General features: G+C 43.0%; 1 protein-coding gene across 3 annotated transcripts in view; it reads right to left on the bottom strand.

Moving 5' to 3' along the window:
* Positions 1–1,567: 1,567 nt before the first annotated feature.
* The window catches only part of LOC139392253 (protachykinin-like), a 90,377-nt gene continuing 73,663 nt past the window's right edge, over positions 1,568–18,281 (bottom strand). For 2 of the 3 annotated variants that reach the window (XM_071140104.1, XM_071140101.1), the window contains 4 exons: positions 5,348–5,450; positions 5,095–5,118; positions 2,359–2,415; positions 1,568–1,973 (listed from right to left, as the gene is read on the bottom strand). In XM_071140104.1, coding sequence (XP_070996205.1) covers positions 1,927–1,973; positions 2,359–2,415; positions 5,095–5,118; positions 5,348–5,450 — 231 coding nt within the window. In that variant the 3' untranslated portion in view covers positions 1,568–1,926. Of the gene's footprint in view, positions 1,974–2,358; positions 2,416–5,094; positions 5,119–5,347; positions 5,451–6,359; positions 6,759–18,281 lie in introns of those variants that run through there. The other variant, XM_071140105.1, reaches the window with a different exon arrangement.

Here is an 18,281-nt window from a genome sequence, read left to right as displayed (position 1 = left end):
CCCAGGTGGTGGTGGAAGGTCCTATACATAGGGACAGTACTCAGTGACATCACTTCCTGAAACAGAAAGTAAAACATTTATACAGTACCAGTCAAAAGTTTGGACACCTACTCATTCCAGTGTTTTTCGTTATTTTATTACTATTTTCTACATTGTAAAATAATAGTGGAGACATCAAAACAATGAAATAACATATGGAATTGTTTAGTAACCAAAAAAGTGTTAAACAAATCAAAATATATTTTATATTTGAGATTCTTCAAAGTAGCCACCCTTTGCCTTGACAGCTTTGCTGTCCTTGTGGCCCGTCTTACACAGGGAAACCCCATAGAAGCCTTAAGACACGGACCAGTGAGCACTGCAGCAATATACGGACAGGTGAGATAAAACATCCTGTTGCTGCTCATTTTGTACAAGCTGGACTTCCTATTAGTTCTCTGAGATACATTGGAATAGAAATGGTCAAGGTGTCATGCAGGGGAGGGGACATTGAGAGGAAACTTCTTCAAATGGAATCTTTCTGGATCCACAGGCTCAACACACAGGCTCAACACACAGGCTCTTGGCCTTAACGAGAAGTTTGACTTGAAACCGTTTTTATAGTTTCAATATGTCCAAATTGTTTAAAAAAAATCATTGTTGAATATTGTATGTGTATGTATATTACTGTAAATATTGATCACATTCCCTGTGTATGATCATATATTTTGATACATTGAATGTTAATATTGTGAAACTATGTCATACATTTTTTACCTCCTATTTCAGGAAGTAATGTCACTGGGTACTGCCTCTATATATAGGACCTTCCACCCCCACCTGGGATATGGATGCCTGATGAAAACCTAAGGGTGCAAACGTAAATAAATATCACCTGGGAGCATGAGCGGCAGTGTGCAGCGTTTTGCTTTCTGTTTTCCATGAGTTTGCCTACAACTCCATCACCTGTGGAAAGTACCTGGATGTGTGTACTGTCTGTTCTTCAGTGTGAGAGGGAGGGGTTGCCCAATTTTACAACTCTGTGTGCTACTTTCTTTGTCCCTCAGAGGGTGCACCACTCCACGATATCTACATCCGTTGAACAATTGCCTTTCTTCGCTTTCACAGCATATTCCTATCGGTGAAAATAAGAAATTCACGTTCCACCAATAAAGAAAATAGTTTTAATATATCAAGCCATAATCACACACAAGTATTCTGTCATATCATACCATACATCTTGGTTTTATAAACATGACAGTTTGATTTACAGTCAATTTAAACGAGAGCGTGCTCTGATAGAGCAGCATGTACCAGAGTGTGTAGTTGATTTACAGCACAATCATTTATGAGGCACTAGACAGTGGGCTTGGCAGTGCAATGTTCTACATACCCTGGGGTAGAGCTTTGCTTTGATGTTCCACGACAATAGCATTCTCTGGAACATATGTTATGCTGATGGCACTAATACTGTGACATACATTAAATAACATTATGTTTCTGTAAAGTACGGTAGGAGTACCAGATCACACCGCGCGTGGCAAAATTCCGCAAACTTTCCCAAATGTCCCAGGATTTCCCAGAATCTGAGAATTTCTGGTTTACGATTTCCCTTCTGTTTTAATCTTAAAACCGGGATTTCCGGAAAACCTGTGAATTTTGGGGAAAACGACCGTCATTTTGTAACCCTCTTTAGATCACACTCCTGCCCTCCTTTGAGCTCCCTTCTTCCTGGACAAATGAAATTGGCACTGTCAGGTACAATACAGCTACAAAACCACGATGTGAAAACAAGACATTTTATTATGCTAACTTACAATAACTTTGACTAAATATCCATATTTTGCAGAAAACAAAACTCGGCATCAGACACCCCTTCCATTTGTCTGTAGGAATGACTGGATGAGAAGCGGACCAATAGCAGAGGACTGAAGAAAGACCAACCGGTTAGCGGCGCTTGTCGTAGTTCTGTAGTGCGTTCCACTCATATGAATCTGTAGTTGAAGAGAAAGCTTGTAAATAACACAGCACAGTTTCTTTTCAGATTGTCATTTTAAGCACAGATCCAGCAATTATTGTGGATTTGTAACCAGGCCAGCTAATTTTTTACATTTTTAAATGTTACCTTTATTTAACTAGGCAAGTCAGAGAGAGAGAGAGTGAAGGAGAGAGAGAGTGAAGAACAAATTCTTATTTTCAATGACGGCCTAGGAGCAGTGGGTTAACTGCCTGTTCAGGGGCAGAACGACAGATTTGTACCTTGTCAGCTCGGGGATTTGAACTTGCAACCTTCCAACGCTCTAACCACTCGGCTACCCTGCCACCCTAAGAACAGCTCGGTTCGATCAGTCGTGTAAAAAGCTCATATGAGGCCCTTACCTGGTTTCTCTTGGCTCCTCTTACCCATCAGTCCAACAAAGGAGTTAATTTTATGCCCTGAAAGAGAAGATAAGAGAGGAGAAAAAGGTGTGAGTTTCTTCCTGTAACAGTTAAAACCATTGTCACTGCAATTACAGACAGTGAGTGATGCAGTGACTAGTGTGCTGAACAAAAAGGTGTGAGTTCTTCCAATAACTGCCATTATTATTTACACCCTAAACTAAACCTAGCCCTAACCTTAACCCTTACCCTTATTCTAAACCTAACCGTTACCTTAGCAAGCAGTTGCTTATCAACAGATAGTGTGTTGATAGTATGACCATGTGTAGATCATCTATATGGGACTATCAAAATATAGTGGGACCCATAATTTTTTGTTAGCGATGCAATGCCTGGTGTATAACCTCGATGGTGGCAGAGTGTGACCTCTCCTACTGATCTCTAGTATCGTACAAATTGACTGACGGACTCCATCCCCTTGCCCTAGTGACTGAGGGATAGAGCGGCGCCCACCCACAGGTTTTGGAATGAAGGGTTGTGATTGGAGATTTTTTCCTAAGAGGGCAGGGATAGGATGTACGTACTGAGGGGACATTTGCGTCCCAGACTGACTGTTGTCTCTGTCAGCCTCTGTCAATCCCCCTAATGGAATATAATATAAGGGTGGAGGGAATGGGGATACGGGGGAGGATGTAGGGGAGACGGGGGAGTAGTGGGGTTATAAAACTCTGCGTGAGACCCCTGGGATACCCTATCTGTCAACACACCCATCATACTCATTCAAATTAAGTGGGGTAAACTCAAATGTGATCAATTTACTTAAATGCTTCAATATTCCCATCAGAAATATGGGAATCATGACGATCATAAAGGGACGATGGCATCATGTGCATCTTCCATTGGTGGTCTAGTCATGAGTCACTTCTCAATTGTCCCTCCGGACATCATAAGTGCTTGGCCCCTTGCTGTGTGTAACATACTATATATATCTTAAAAGGTATAGATCATATTATATTTATATATATGCACACTGTACAATGTATATATTATATTATAGGTTTGTGTCAATGGAAGGGTGAGCTGCTCGGGTCCATCTTTCCATCATCAGCGTAACCAATATAATTGAACGCCTAAATGTCCTTGGGGCATTGATCGAAGCACTCGCTCTCTTCCTCTCTCTCCCCCTTTCTCTCCCACCCTCTCTCTCCCCATCTCTCTCCTTCACTCTCTCTATCTCTCTCCTTCACTCTCTCTCTCCTTCACTCTCTCTCTCTCTCTCCTTCACTCTCTCTCTCTCTCTCACTCTCTCTCTCTCCTTCACTCTCTCTCTCTTTGCCTGTAATGACTGACATAGTCATGCCTGCATCAAGGCTCCGGCAACACGTTGGTCTACACGTATTTATGACGTACTTGCTGCCTCATATCGCTGAGTGGGGGAGTCATTAAGGAAATGCCTCAATGACTGAACAGAGGGGAGACATAGCGAGGGGTCTTCATGGCAGAATTAAGACTATGTATCCTAGCGAGGGACTAGAGTTGTCTTCAAGGCAGAACTAAGACTACCACCTACTGCATCCTAAAATCCCATCAAACGACCTGTTAGCTGTGTGGGTTGTGATTTAATTAAAACATTTGTCAGGTTTATTTTCCGGTCTCTCTCTCTCTATCTACTTTTATTTACCATTATGCAAAAATAAATATAATTATTCAACCCCTGCATTTTGTTAGTTTTTTTGCTGCTGGGCAACATGTGGTTTGTGTTCTCCCTCCCATGAATGATAATGAGGACCTGTTGGCCTATGGCACTGGATATGTGACACCAGCCTGTCTTCTCCCTCACACCCCTCTCACCCCACCTCTCACATCATGTCACCCCTCTGGTTAGCACGACTCCTCTCGCCCACATAGGAGTACTGGTGAAATACAGGTGAAGTACAGGTGAAGTACAGGTGAAGTACTGGTGAAATACAGGTGAAGTACTGGTGAAATACAGGTGAAGTACTGGTGAAATACAGGTTAAGTACAGGTGAAATACAGGTGAAGTACAGGTGAAGTACTGGTGAAATACAGGTGAAGTACTGGTGAAATACAGGTTAAGTACAGGTGAAGTACTGGTGAAATACAGGTGAAGTACAGGTGAAGTACTGGTGAAATACAGGTGAAGTACTGGTGAAATACAGGTGAAGTACTGGTGAAGTACTGGTGAAATACAGGTGAAGTACTGGTGAAATACAGGTGAAGTACAGGTGAAGTACTGGTGAAATACAGGTGAAGTACTGGTGAAATACAGGTGAAGTACAGGTGAAATACAGGTGAAGTACAGGTGAAGTACTGGTGAAGTACAGGTGAAGTACTGGTGAAATACAGGTGAAATACAGGTGAAGGACCTGTGTCATCCCTAATCCCCCCTACTCATGGAGTTAACTCATCACACTTCATCACTTGTCACATGGTCCACCTGGCCCATGTGCAAATAAAGCCATCATCACTTGGGTTGATGTCACAATAGATTTTCCCCAACTTTGCCAAATGTTCTGATTGGCTTCCCCTGCCTGCCTTACACACTGCCCACACAGTCCCTGTCCATTTGTAACATAATGTCAGAAAAACGAATTATAACTAAATCATGGCTTAATTTGTTGGTATGCATGGACAATTGCAACATTTCCTGGGAAATGTTCTCCAAGATTAATTTAAAAGATGAATTAAGTAATTATTAATACGTTTTTCACTTACTTTTTCGGGTTATCTGTGGATTTGCTGTTGGAATAAAGGGGGGACTTCAGTCAATGTAGGCCTATAATTATCTAATTCAAGAATGTATGAATACGCTACAAAACGTGCATAAATATATTGATATACAATATGTAATTATTAAAGGCATTAATAATGCATATCAATATTGGCATTTAATTTCAATAAACGGGAAAGTGCCTTCAAGAGCGTGAAGGGTGAGGACAGGGCGAGGCGCGAGGAAGCACAGTCTTACCGGAGGAGCGTTTCCCCATTAGGCCAAAGAACTGATGCGGCCTCGGTTTCCGCGTCATTCTCCGCAGTATCTCTCCGAATGGGTCAGATGACAGCCACTCGTCCTGCACGAGGGAGAAAATCTAATTAATGGAACATTAGACACCAGAGAAGGAGATAGGACGAGGGGTGGGGAAACTGACTTCCTTATTGCCTTCCAACCTATACCTTTACGTAAAATATTGTACACTTGTATAGCACTAGATTTAATCTCGCAGAGCAATCAATATAAAACAGTAAAGACACCCCCGTGTGAACTTTTATATCCGACCTATTTGTATCTGACGGGGTTGCCTACAGGTCAGCATTAGTCTAAGTAGTAGTCCAACCGCCTCTATGGCTAATGGACCATGCACATTAAAGTGCCCATCAATTAACCAATTCCGTTGGTTCCTTCCCTATTGTATAGCCCTCCCGCCTCGTTAAAACGCTTTGCGTAATCTGCTGAATGTTCCCAAACCGACTGCAGATGATGAGAAATAAGAGCCCCGCCCGGAGACTTGGCAGGCGCCCAACCCGCAATGTCAGAGGAAGAACGTGCGCTACATGTGAATAGAGCTTCATTCTGGGACTAAGGTAATGGTGGAAGCACACTGAGCTAAGAGCTCATACTTTATCCCCATTGAATCATAATACATCTTTCACGGACATAGAATTTGTGTTGCTGGTAGAATGTTTGATGTTTTGTCTGTATACATGCGTAATTACGCATGACCAAACTCTCCAAACAGGTGACTTATTTTATAAAAGCATATAAATATTTTACATTTTATTTTATTTTATAGAAATTGGTTGAAATTCCATTCAATCATTTTGATGAAACAAAACACAAGGCTGTGCCATCCAATTAAAAACGTATTTTCCCCATAGTTAAGCAATCCTACATTTTCCCATGTCAATTTTTTACAAGGCGATTCTAACAAACAATTGTCCTAACATATTTTCTTGTCTTACATCAAATCATTAATGCCTACCGTAATTTGATCGTTCATCCAATAATCAAGATCTTCCTTTGGACCAATTTCTTCACAAAAAACTTGGGCGATAGCAAGAAAAGCTATCACAAGCGGTAGCAGTAATTTCATGATGCAGCAATCTGTTGCGTGCAACTCTTCAGCCGTTTAAGTCTTTCTTCGTTTGTTTCGATTTTCAAAAGTAGAAATAGGCTGTTCGGGCACTTGTAAACTGAGTTTAAATGTTTTTTAGCCACTCTCTATGACTTTTGAGAGCTCGATGTTGACACCTGCGGAAATTGGTATCTTCTCTCCATATAAGTGCCTCAAGCGTGCGCAAAAATGATATGTTCCCTCCTTGGTTGTAACCTCGCCTCAGTTCTATCTCTGCTCCAGTAAGCGAGCTCTGCTGCTCTTTAATGCCTTCACTTTGGTCCTGTTGTGTCTTTGTGACCACACGGTAGTACTGCACTAGGTTATATAGCAAGGGATAGAAGGGTGACAGGTATCTAATTCGCTTTATATCAATTAAGCAAGTACATTTACTTGACAGGTACTTCCTCGGAGCTGTGTGATGACTAATATCCGTTGTGATATTTTGCATATGGTCAATATTACTTTCAAACGTTCCCCTATGACCCTCCTTGGCACTCAGTGTATTGTTCCCGTTGTAATCGGACTGTCCAAGTGAAGCGAAGGATGTAAGTGAGTCTGATGACGCACTGAAGTTGAAGGTTTCACGTAAGTCTTTAAGACCTGTCCTACGCCAAAGCAAAAATTCAACATAAAAAGAAAGTTGATTTGCACCTTACTCATCAGTGGAACATGTTTTTCTTCACATTGACAGTAGTTTGGATTCTGAAAGTCACTTTTCTAAAAATTAATCATTGGAAATTGAATCATTATAATTGCTAAGCGGTCCTAAAAGTGGTGTCATTCTTATTAGAATTTAATGTGTTGCATGATGAGAAAATAAAAATGTTTTTCTCTTAGATACAGAACCTCATTTGTAGTGACCTCATTTGTAGTGATCCATAACCATTTAGTCATTTAAAAAACAAATATCCATAACCCCTTCTCTAAAAGCACACAGACAAGGTTCCCCTATAGGCACTATAGGCTTCTCTCAGAAGTGTGTGTTATCTTTGTCTCTACCCAGATATAGGCTATTTGACAATGGTTCAGGACACATAAAGAATCAGCAAAAAAACAGAGCAAACTAGAATGCTATTTGGCCCTAAACAGAGAGTACACAGTGGCCACTGTGAAGGAAAGCTTTGACTCAGTGAGAGACTCAGTGAGAGACTCAGTGAGAGACTCAGTGAGAGACTCAGTGAGAGACTCAGTGAGCATAGCCTTGCTATTCAGAACGGCTGCCGTAGACAGACCTGGCTCTCAAGAGAAGACAGGCTATATGTACTGCCCACAAAAGGAGCTGGAAACTGAGCGGCACTTCCTAACCTCCGGCCAAATGTATGACCATATTAGAGACACATATTTCCCTCAGATTACACAGACCCACAAAGAATTCAAATACAAACCCAATTTTGATAAACTGCCATATCTACTGGGTGAAATTCCACAGTGTGCCATCACAGCAGCAAGATTTGTGACCTGTTGCCACGAGAAAAGGGCAACCAGTGAAGAACAAACACCATTGTAAATACAACACATATTTATGTTTTATTTATTTTCCATTTTGTAATTGAACTATTTGCACATAATATGACATTTGTAATGTCTTTATTATTTTTGGAACTTTTGTGAGTGTAATGTTTATTGTTCATTTTTATTGTTTATTTCACTTTTGTTTATTATCTAGTTCACTTTCTTTGGCAATTTGAACATGTTTCCCATGCCAATAAAGCCCTTAAACTGAAATAGAATAGAATTAAACAGGTGTCTGACCCCACAGAGACAGAAAGGAGCCAGCTGATTTTCATTACAAAGCTTGGCTTGTTTAGCAGAAAGGTGTTGGATGTGAAGAGAGAGATGCACTGACACTGACAACACACAGTTCACAGTGTCCACGCAGCTCACCGAGTGCTTGACAACTCAAGTGCCTTTCTCCCAGCCACAACGGGCTCCTTTTATTTAAACATGTTGTTAATGGAAAATTGCTCATTTTAATTTGACCAATAAATAACACAAGGTGTCTTTCAGTCACGATGCATATATATATAATGTCACTGTCATGTACAGTATATATAGTCTACGGATGATCTAATAGGTCACACTGTCACCATCAATCACATAGTGGGATGTGTACATTTATAACACATACACCACAATACAAATAGCCTTGACAGAGATACAATGATGATGTGCATAATTTACAATGAGTACTTTAGGATTGACCCAGTCAAAATGTGGACATTTTACAGTGATCCAACCTATAGGATGTGTTCTAATGACACCTGAATCTACTCCTCTTTTTGAAATTTGACCTTTTGCCTCGTCACATTGTGCCTGTCATTAGATCACATGCATATATTACTAAAACGTTCAATTTATAAATAACAAATATTACATTTATGGATCAGGATTAGTTCATCAGCAGTGGCGGGTCTGAAGACAAAGTTATGGTGGATGGATTTACGCTGCTGCTAATATTAATGACATTATCTGTGCTGCCACTGTATCTGTAGTCACCAAGACACTTTAGATGGATTTTAATCATCCTCACAACTAGGACTGCTTATCGAATTAAAAGTGGGAAGAGGAGAGGTACTGAGGAGAGAGAGAAGAAGGGAAAAAGAGAGAGGGACGGAGAGAGGGAGAGGGAGGGGGAGGAAGGGGAAAGGGCTCTTAAATCAGAAGAAGCAGGTATTCTGTGGGAGAGACAATGGAAGATGGAGACTGAGTGAAAGAGAATATGAAAGAGAAACGAGGAGAGGGAGCAAGTGAGAGAAGGAGTGAGAGGTGGGCGTGCTGCTGTAGAGGAAGAATGTGAGGAGAGCCCTGGGAGCTATGGGAGTAAAGAAGGAAGATAAAAGGCAGAGGTAGAAGGGGAGAGGTGGGCGGTACATGGCGAGATGTGAGGTAGCTGGAGAGATGTGAGAGGTAAGAGGGAGGTAGAGAGAGGTAAAAGGAGGTAGAGGGAGTAAAGGTGTAGATAGAGGAGGGGTGGAGTGTAGACAGGGTGGACAAGGAAGATAAAGGGGAGGTTAGCAGGGTGGAGAGGCAGAGAGAAACAGATATAGCTATGCTAATTATATAAAAAGCTGTAGAGATATGATGGCATGATATGACACAGCATGGCATGGCAGGTGACCGGGGTGAGGCTCTATGTCACCACCATGTAGATAATAGAATCAAGCTTGATTCCCAGCAGGTATCACTCAACATGTCACTACTATCTCCATCTGATAACGTAACACAGGGCTGTATGGAACTCTGAGATTACAGGATCACAACCAACTGTCATCAAGTCCCGTGTCAGAAAATCTTTTTGAAAAAGCATATGATGTTTCTGTTTGGGCTTTTACTATACAAAATAACGTTTTCTCTCTTTCCCTCTCATTCTCTCTCTCTTTCTCCCATTTTCCTCTTCTATCCTCTCCCTCTCTCTCTCCTTTTAGAGACAGAGACTTTCCCACAACAAGGAATCCTAAAACATATAAAACAGGATAATGTGTCTCTTGGCCCGGATCATATTGTGGTTTTTGTACCTTACTGAAAGTGTCAGTGGATTTGAATTGCGAGTCATTATGTGGTGCATAAAATGTGTAATGAACAAGTCAGCCTGCTGCAGATAGATAAACAGATAGTAAGAGTAAAGGATAGTCTGATTGTGTGTGGACAATTTTACATATCCCACAGTGATACATGCAATTGTTTGGCAAAGCAGAGTGAATTCTGAATATGTGAGGTTAAAGTGAATCAGCACATAAAATATGAGAGAAACAACATTATTCTGTCCAAAAAGACGTTAACCAGCGTTGGCCGACATCCACATAGCAGATGTTTTGATGGTGTTGGAGGTGTAACTGCGGTATGAGCTGACATCAGTGGAGGCTGGTGGGAGGAGCTGTAGGAGGACCAGCTCATTGAAATGGCTAAAATGGAATGGAGTCAAACATGTGGTTTCCATGTGTTGGATGTGTTTGATAACGTTCCATTTATTCCATTACAGACATTACAATGAGCCCGTCCTCCTATAGCTCCTCCTACCAGCCTCCACTGGTGTGTGCCACAAACCACTCCCTTCCGTATTATCCCTACAGCATTAGAGGTTCAAAACAGCATGAGAAAGTGTAGGCTCTATCAATGGTAGAAATAATGACTCTCAAATGTCAAACCGTTGATGTTAGATTAATGCATGTCTGTGTTTATCCTGGGTTTTTATCACATGACATGTGGAAATTGAAACAGATTCAGATGAATGTATCCATGATAACTAGTGTTGTGTCCGAAAGGGCAACCTATTCACTATATAGTGCACCACTTAGTGTCATTTTGGATGCAGCCTTAGGTCACGGTGAAGGATACTGTGCTCTATTCATGTACATGGTCTCTTCTGTCACTTGGTTAATTGGGATTGTGTAGAATAATGACATTGAGTGAGGTTATCAATGACTGGGCTTCGTTCAAACAGAACGGTGTCACTGTCACAAAGGGATTATAAGGCTTTTGTTAACATGAATCAATGTTCATATTCACAAGGTGACCAACTATACCAGACTGGAGGTCAGACCACATTGCAGTGGTTCTGTCACGCTGTATAATGATAGGACAAGTGCAGGAATATGTAATAGGGTTTTTTATTTTCTCCACCCAAACAAAAGAGCGATGTGTAAACCTCTAAATAATACACGGGAAGAGACCCGTAAAACAAGTGCACAATAACATGTAGCATAGAAGCCGATACAACAGCACAGGTACTCACAAGTCCAACGGACATGGTAACAATAACCGAAAAGGACCGAGGGCACATATATACAGTATAATTATCACAGTCAAGCAGTGCATTTCAAACACAGATTCAACCACAAAGACCCTTCCTAGCTCAGTTGCTGGAGAGGAAGGAAACTGCTTAGGGATTTCACCATTAGGCCAATAGGGACTCTAAAATAGTTACAGAGTTTAATGGCTGTGATAGGAGAAAACTGAGGATAGATCAACAACATTGTAGTTACTCCACAATACTAACCTAATTGAAAGAGTGAAAAGAAGGAAACCTGTACAGAATAAAACATATTCCAAAACATGCAACAAGGCACTAAAGCAATATTGCAAAACAATTTGGCAAAGCAATTCACTTTTTGTCCTGAATACAAAGTGTTATGTTAGAGGAAAATCCAATAAAACACATTACTGAGTACCACGCTCCATATTTTCAAGCATAGTAGTTGCTGCATCATGTCATGGGTATGTATGCCGGTAATTGTTAAGGGTGGAGAGTTTTTCAGGATAAAAAATATGTGGAATAAACCTAAGCACAAGCTAAATCCTAGACGAAAATCTGGTTCAGTATGCTTTCAGCAAGACAATAACACAACTCCAAATCTACACTGGAGTTGCTTACCAAGAAGACAATGAATGTTCCTGAGTGGTCGAGTTACAGTTTTGACATAAATCTACTTGAAAAAAAGACCTGAAAATGGTAGTCTAGCAACGATCAACAACCAATTTGACAGAGCTTGAAGAACTTAAAAGAATAATGGGCAAAAATGTTGCACAATCTAGGTGTGGAAAGCTCTCAGAGACTTACCCAGAAAGACTCACACAAGTAAAATGGGCTTCTGCAAAGTATTGAAAAACATATTTTCATTTTGTCATAATGGGGTATTGTGTGTAGATAGGTGAGAAAGAAAAAAGTTTAAACAATTTGGAATTTAGGTTGTAACACAACAAAATGTGGAACCAGTCAAGAGGTATGATTACTTTCTGAAGGCAGGGTATAATCTTCAAGCAATAGTTTTGAGTTTTTTCAGTTTCAGTCTTGAACAATTTCACTTATTTCACCTATTCATTTCACTTTCTGTCCAGGACTGACCATCCTACTGTCATCCTCCATATAGGGGCAAAAATGTCAGTCCAGGACTGACCATCCTACTGTCATCCACCTTATTTGGGCAACACTTTCTCTCCAGGACTGACCATCTTACTGTCATCCACCTGATATGGGCAACACCTGTCAGTCCAGGACTGACCATCCTACTGTCATCCACCTTATATGGGCAACACTTTCTGTCCAGGACTGACCATCCTACTGTCATCCACCTTATCTGGGCAACACTTTCTGTCCAGGACTAACCATCTTACTGTCATCCACATTATATAGGCAACACCTTCAGTCCAAGGACTGACCATCCTACTGTCATCCATCCACCTTATATGGGCAACACCTTCAGTCCAGGATTGATCCTACTGCCATCCATCCACCTTATATGGGCAACACTTTCAGTCCAGGACTGACCATCCTACTGTCATCCACCTTATCTGGGCAACACTTTCTGTCCAGGACTGACCATCCTACTGTCATCAGCCTTATATGGGCAACACTTTCTCTCCAGGACTGACCATCTTACTGTCATCCACCTTATCTGGGCAACACCTTCAGTCCAGGACTGACCATCCTACTGTCATCCAGCTTATATGGGCAACACCTTCAGTCCAGAACTGACAATCCTACTGTCATCCACCTAATCTTGGCAACACTTTCTGTCCAGGACTGACCATCTTACTGTCATCCACATTATATGGGCAACACCTTCATTCCAGGACTGACCAATCTACTGTCATCCATCCACCTTATATGGGCAACACCTTCAGTCCAGGACTGACCATCCTACTGTCATCCACCTTATATGGGCAACACTTTCTCTCCAGGACTGACCATCCTACTGTCATCCACCTTATCTGGGCAACACTTTCTCTCCAGGACTGACCATCCTACTGTAATCCACCTTATATGGGCAACACTTTCTCTCCAGGACTGACCATCTAACTGTCATCCACCTTATATGGGCAACACCTTCAGTCCAGAACAGACAATCCTACTGTCATCCACCTTATATGGGCAACACTTTCTGTCCAAGACTGACCATCCTACTGTCATCCACCTTATATGGGCAACACTTTCTGTCCAGGACTGACCATCCTACTGTCATCCACCTTATATGGGCAACACTTTCTGTCCAGGACTGAACATCCACTGTCATCCACCTTATATGGGCAACACTTTCTGTCGAGGACTGACCATCCTACTGTCATCCACCTTATATGGGCAACAACTTCAGTCCAGGACTGACCATCCTACTGTCATCCAGATTATCTGGGCAAGACTCTGTCCAGGACTGACCATCCTACTGTCATCCACCTTATATGGGCAACACCTTCAGTCCAGGACTGACCATCCTACTGCCATCCATACACCTTATATGGGCAACACTTTCAGTCCAAGACTGACCATCCTACTGTCATCCACCTTATATGGGCAAAACCTTCAGTCCAGGACTGACCATCTACTGTCATCCACCTTATCTGGGCAACACTTTCTGTCCAGGACTGACCATCCTACTGTCATCCACCTTATCTGGGCAACACTTTCTGTCCAGGACTGACCATCCTTCTTTCATCGACTTTATATGGGGAAAAACATCAGTCCAGGACTGACCATCCTACTGTCATCCACCTTATATGGGCAACACTTTCTCTCCAGGACTGACCATCCTACTGTCATCCTCCTTATATGGGCAAAAACGTCAGTCCAGGACTGACCATCCTACTGTCATCCACCTTATATGGGCAACACTTTCTGTCCAGGACTGACCATCCTACTGTCATCCACCTTATATGGGCAACAACTTCAGTCCAGGACTGACCATCCTACTGTCATCCACCTTATCTGGGCAACACTTTCTGTCCAGGACTGACCATCCTACTGTCATCCACCTTATCTGGGCAACACCTTCAGTCCAGGACTGACCATCCTACTGTCATCCACCTTATATGGGCATCCACTGACCATTCTACTGTCATCCACCTTACATGGGCACACCTTCAGTCCAGGACTGACCATCCTACTATCATCCGTCCACCTTATATGGGCACACCTTCAGTCCAGGACTGACCATCCTACTGTCATCCGTCCACCTTATATGGGCAACACCTTCAGTCCAGGACTGACCATCCTACTGCCATCCACCTTAAATGGGCAAAAACGTCAGTCCAGGACTGACCATTCTACTGTCATCCACCTTATATCGGCACACCATCAGTCCAGGACTGACCATCCTACTGTCATCCGTCCACCTTATATGGGCAACACCTTCATTCCAGGACTGACCATCCTACTGTCATCCACCTTATCTGGGCAACACCTTCAGTCCAGGACTGACCATCCTACTGTCATCCACCTTATCTGGGCAACACCTTCAGCCCAGAACTGACAATCCTACAGTCATACACCTTATCTGGGCAACTCTTTCTGTCCAGGACTGACCATCCTACTTTCATCCACCTTATATGGGCAAAAACATCAGTCCAGGCCTGACCATCCTACTGTCATCCACCTTATATGGGCAACACTTTCTCTCCAGGACTGACCATCTTACTGTCATCCACCTGATATGGGCAACACCTTCAGTCCAGGACAGACCATTCTACTGTCATCCACCTTATCTGGGCAACACCTTCAGCCCAGAACTGACTATCCTACTGTCATCCACCTTATCTGGGCAACACTTTCTGTCCAGGACTGACCATCCTACTTTCATCCACCTTATATGGGCAAAAACATCAGTCCAGGACTGACCATCCTACTGTCATCCACCTTATATGGGCAACACTTTCTCTCCAGAACTGACCATCTTACTGTCATCGACCTTATATGGGCAACACCTTCAGTCCAGGACAGACCATCCTACTGTCATCCACCTTATATGGGCAAAAACGGCAACACTTCATCCTCCTTATATGTCCAGGACTGACCATCCTACTGTCATCCACCTTATATGGGCAACACCTTCAGTCCAGGACTGACCATCCTACTGTCATCCATCCACCTTATATGGGCAACACCTTCAGTCCAGGACTGACCATCCTACTGTCATCCGTCCAGCTTATATGGGCAACACCTTCAGTCCAGGACTGACCATCCTACTGTCATCCGTCCACCTTATATGGGCACACGTTCAGTCCAGGACTGACCATCCTACTGTCATCCGTCCACCTTATATGGGAAACACCTTCAGTCCAGGACTGACCATCCTACTGTCATCCACCTTATATGGGCACACCATCAGTCCAGGACTGACCATCCTACTGTCATCCGTCCACCTTATATGGGCAACACCTTCATTCCAGGACTGACCATCCTACTGTCATCCACCTTATCTGGGCAACACCTTCAGCCCAGAACTGACAATCCTACAGTCATACACCTTATCTGGGCAACACTTTCTGTCCAGGACTGACCATCCTACTTTCATCCACCTTATATGGGCAAAAACATCAGTCCAGGACTGACCATCCTACTGTCATCCACCTTATATGGGCAACACTTTCTCTCCAGGACTGACCATCTTACTGTCATCCACCTGATATGGGCAACACCTTCAGTCCAGGACTGACCATCCTACTTTCATCCACCTTATATGGGCAAAAACGTCAGTCCAGGACTGACCATCCTACTGTCATCCTCCTTATATGGGCAAAAACGTCAGTCCAGGACTGACCATCCTACTGTAATCCACCTTATATGGGCAACACTTTCTGTCCAGGACTGACCATCCTACTGTCATCCACCTTATATGGGCAACACCTTCAGTCCAGGACGGACCATCCTACTGCCACCCATACACCTTATATGGGCAACACTTTCTGTCCAGGACTGACCATCCTACTGTCATCCATCCACCTTATCTGGGCAACACTTTCTGTCCAGGACTGACCATCCTACTCTCATCCACCTTACCTGGGCAACACCTTCAGTCCAGGACTGACCATCCTACTGTCATCCACCTTATCTGGGCAACACCTTCAGTCCAGGACTGACCATCCTACTGTCATCCACCTTATATGGGCAATACTTTCTGTCCAGGACTGACCATCTCACTGTCATCCACCTTATATGGGCAACATCTTCAATCCAGGACTGACCATCCTACTGCCATCCATCCACCTTATATGGGCAACACCTTCAATCCAGGACTGACCATCCTACTGCCATCCATCCACCTTATATGGGCAACACCTTCAGTCCAGGACTGACCATCCTACTGTCATCCATCCACCTTATATGGGCAACACCTTCAGTCCAGGACTGACCATATTACTGCCATCCATCCACCTTATATGGGCAACACCTTCAGTACAGCACCAACCATCCTACTGCCATCCATCCACCTTATATGGGCAACACCTTCAGTCCAGGACTGACCATCCTACTGCCATCCATCCACCTTATATGGGCAACACCTTCAGTCCAGGACTGACCATCCTACTGCCATCCATCCACCTTATATGGGCAACACCTTCAGTCCAGGACTGACCATCCTACTGCCATCCATCCACCTTATATGGGCAACGCCTTCAGTCCAGGGCTGACCATCTTTCTGCCATTCATCCACCTTATTTGGGCAAGACAAGAAAACAATCCTATTAATGTAGGTTGTTTCTCAGAGGGAGCCTCATCATCATTCAGACTGTGCTTGGTGAGTCACAGACAATGTCACTACATTGGCACCACTGCAGTGTTCAATGGTGTGTCTGTGTGTGTGTCTGTTTGTGTGTGTGTTTTTGCATGTGTGTGTGACAGAGTGTGTGTGACAGAGTGCGTGTGACAGAGTGTGTGTGACGGAGTGTGTGTGAGAATACGGAGGAATAAAAGGAACTTTGCTGAATGAGTTAAAGGTTAAGGACAGTCCATACATCTATAGATTGTTAAAGCTTAAAGTCTCTTTGAAAGGGAAGTTATGAATATTCAGCTTCAGTGGAGCAGATACTTATTGGTTCTTGTTTGAATTCCAGTATCAAATCAAATCAAATCAAATCAAATTTTATTTGTCACATACACATGGTTAGCAGATGTTAATGCGAGTGTAGCGAAATGCTTGTGCTTCTAGTTCCGACAATGCAGTAATAACAAGTAATCTAACTAACAATTCCAAAACTACTGTCTTGTACACAGTGTAAGGGGATAAAGAATATGTACATAAGGATATATGAATGAGTGATGGTACAGAGCAGCATAGGCAAGATACAGTAGATGGTATCGGGTACAGTATGTACAAATGAGATGAGTATGTAAACAAAGTGGCATAGTATAGTATAAAGTGGCTAGTGATACATGTATTACATAAGGATACCGTCGATGATATAGAGTACAGTATATACGTATGCGTATGAGATGAATAATGTAGGGTAAGTAACATTTATATAAGGTAGCATTGTTTAAAGTGGCTAGTGATATATTTACATCATTTCCCATCAATTCCCATTATTAAAGTGGCTGGAGTTGAGTCAGTGTCAGTGTGTTGGCAGCAGCCACTCAGTGTTAGTGGTGGCTGTTTAACAGTCTGATGGCCTTGAGATAGAAGCTGTTTTTCAGTCTCTCGGTCCCAGCTTTGATGCACCTGTACTGACCTCGCCTTCTGGATGATAGCGGGGTGAACAGGCAGTGGCTCGGGTGGTTGATGTCCTTGATGATCTTTATGGCCTTCCTGTGACATCGGGTGGTGTAGGTGTCCTGGAGGGCAGGTAGTTTGCCCCCGGTGATGCGTTGTGCAGACCTCACTACCCTCTGGAGAGCCTTACGGTTGAGGGCGGTGCAGTTGCCATACCAGGCGGTGATACAGCCCGCCAGGATGCTCTCGATTGTGCATCTGTAGAAGTTTGTGAGTGCTTTTGGTGACAAGCCGAATTTCTTCAGCCTCCTGAGGTTGAAGAGGCGCTGCTGCGCCTTCTTCACGATGCTGTCTGTGTGAGTGGACCAAT

This window comes from Oncorhynchus clarkii, chromosome 32 (assembly GCF_045791955.1).
Source record: "Oncorhynchus clarkii lewisi isolate Uvic-CL-2024 chromosome 32, UVic_Ocla_1.0, whole genome shotgun sequence".
In the NCBI taxonomy this organism is placed as follows: domain Eukaryota; kingdom Metazoa; phylum Chordata; class Actinopteri; order Salmoniformes; family Salmonidae; genus Oncorhynchus; species Oncorhynchus clarkii.
Note: the sequence above shows the minus strand (reverse complement) of the source record. Positions and strands in the feature narration are given on the sequence as shown.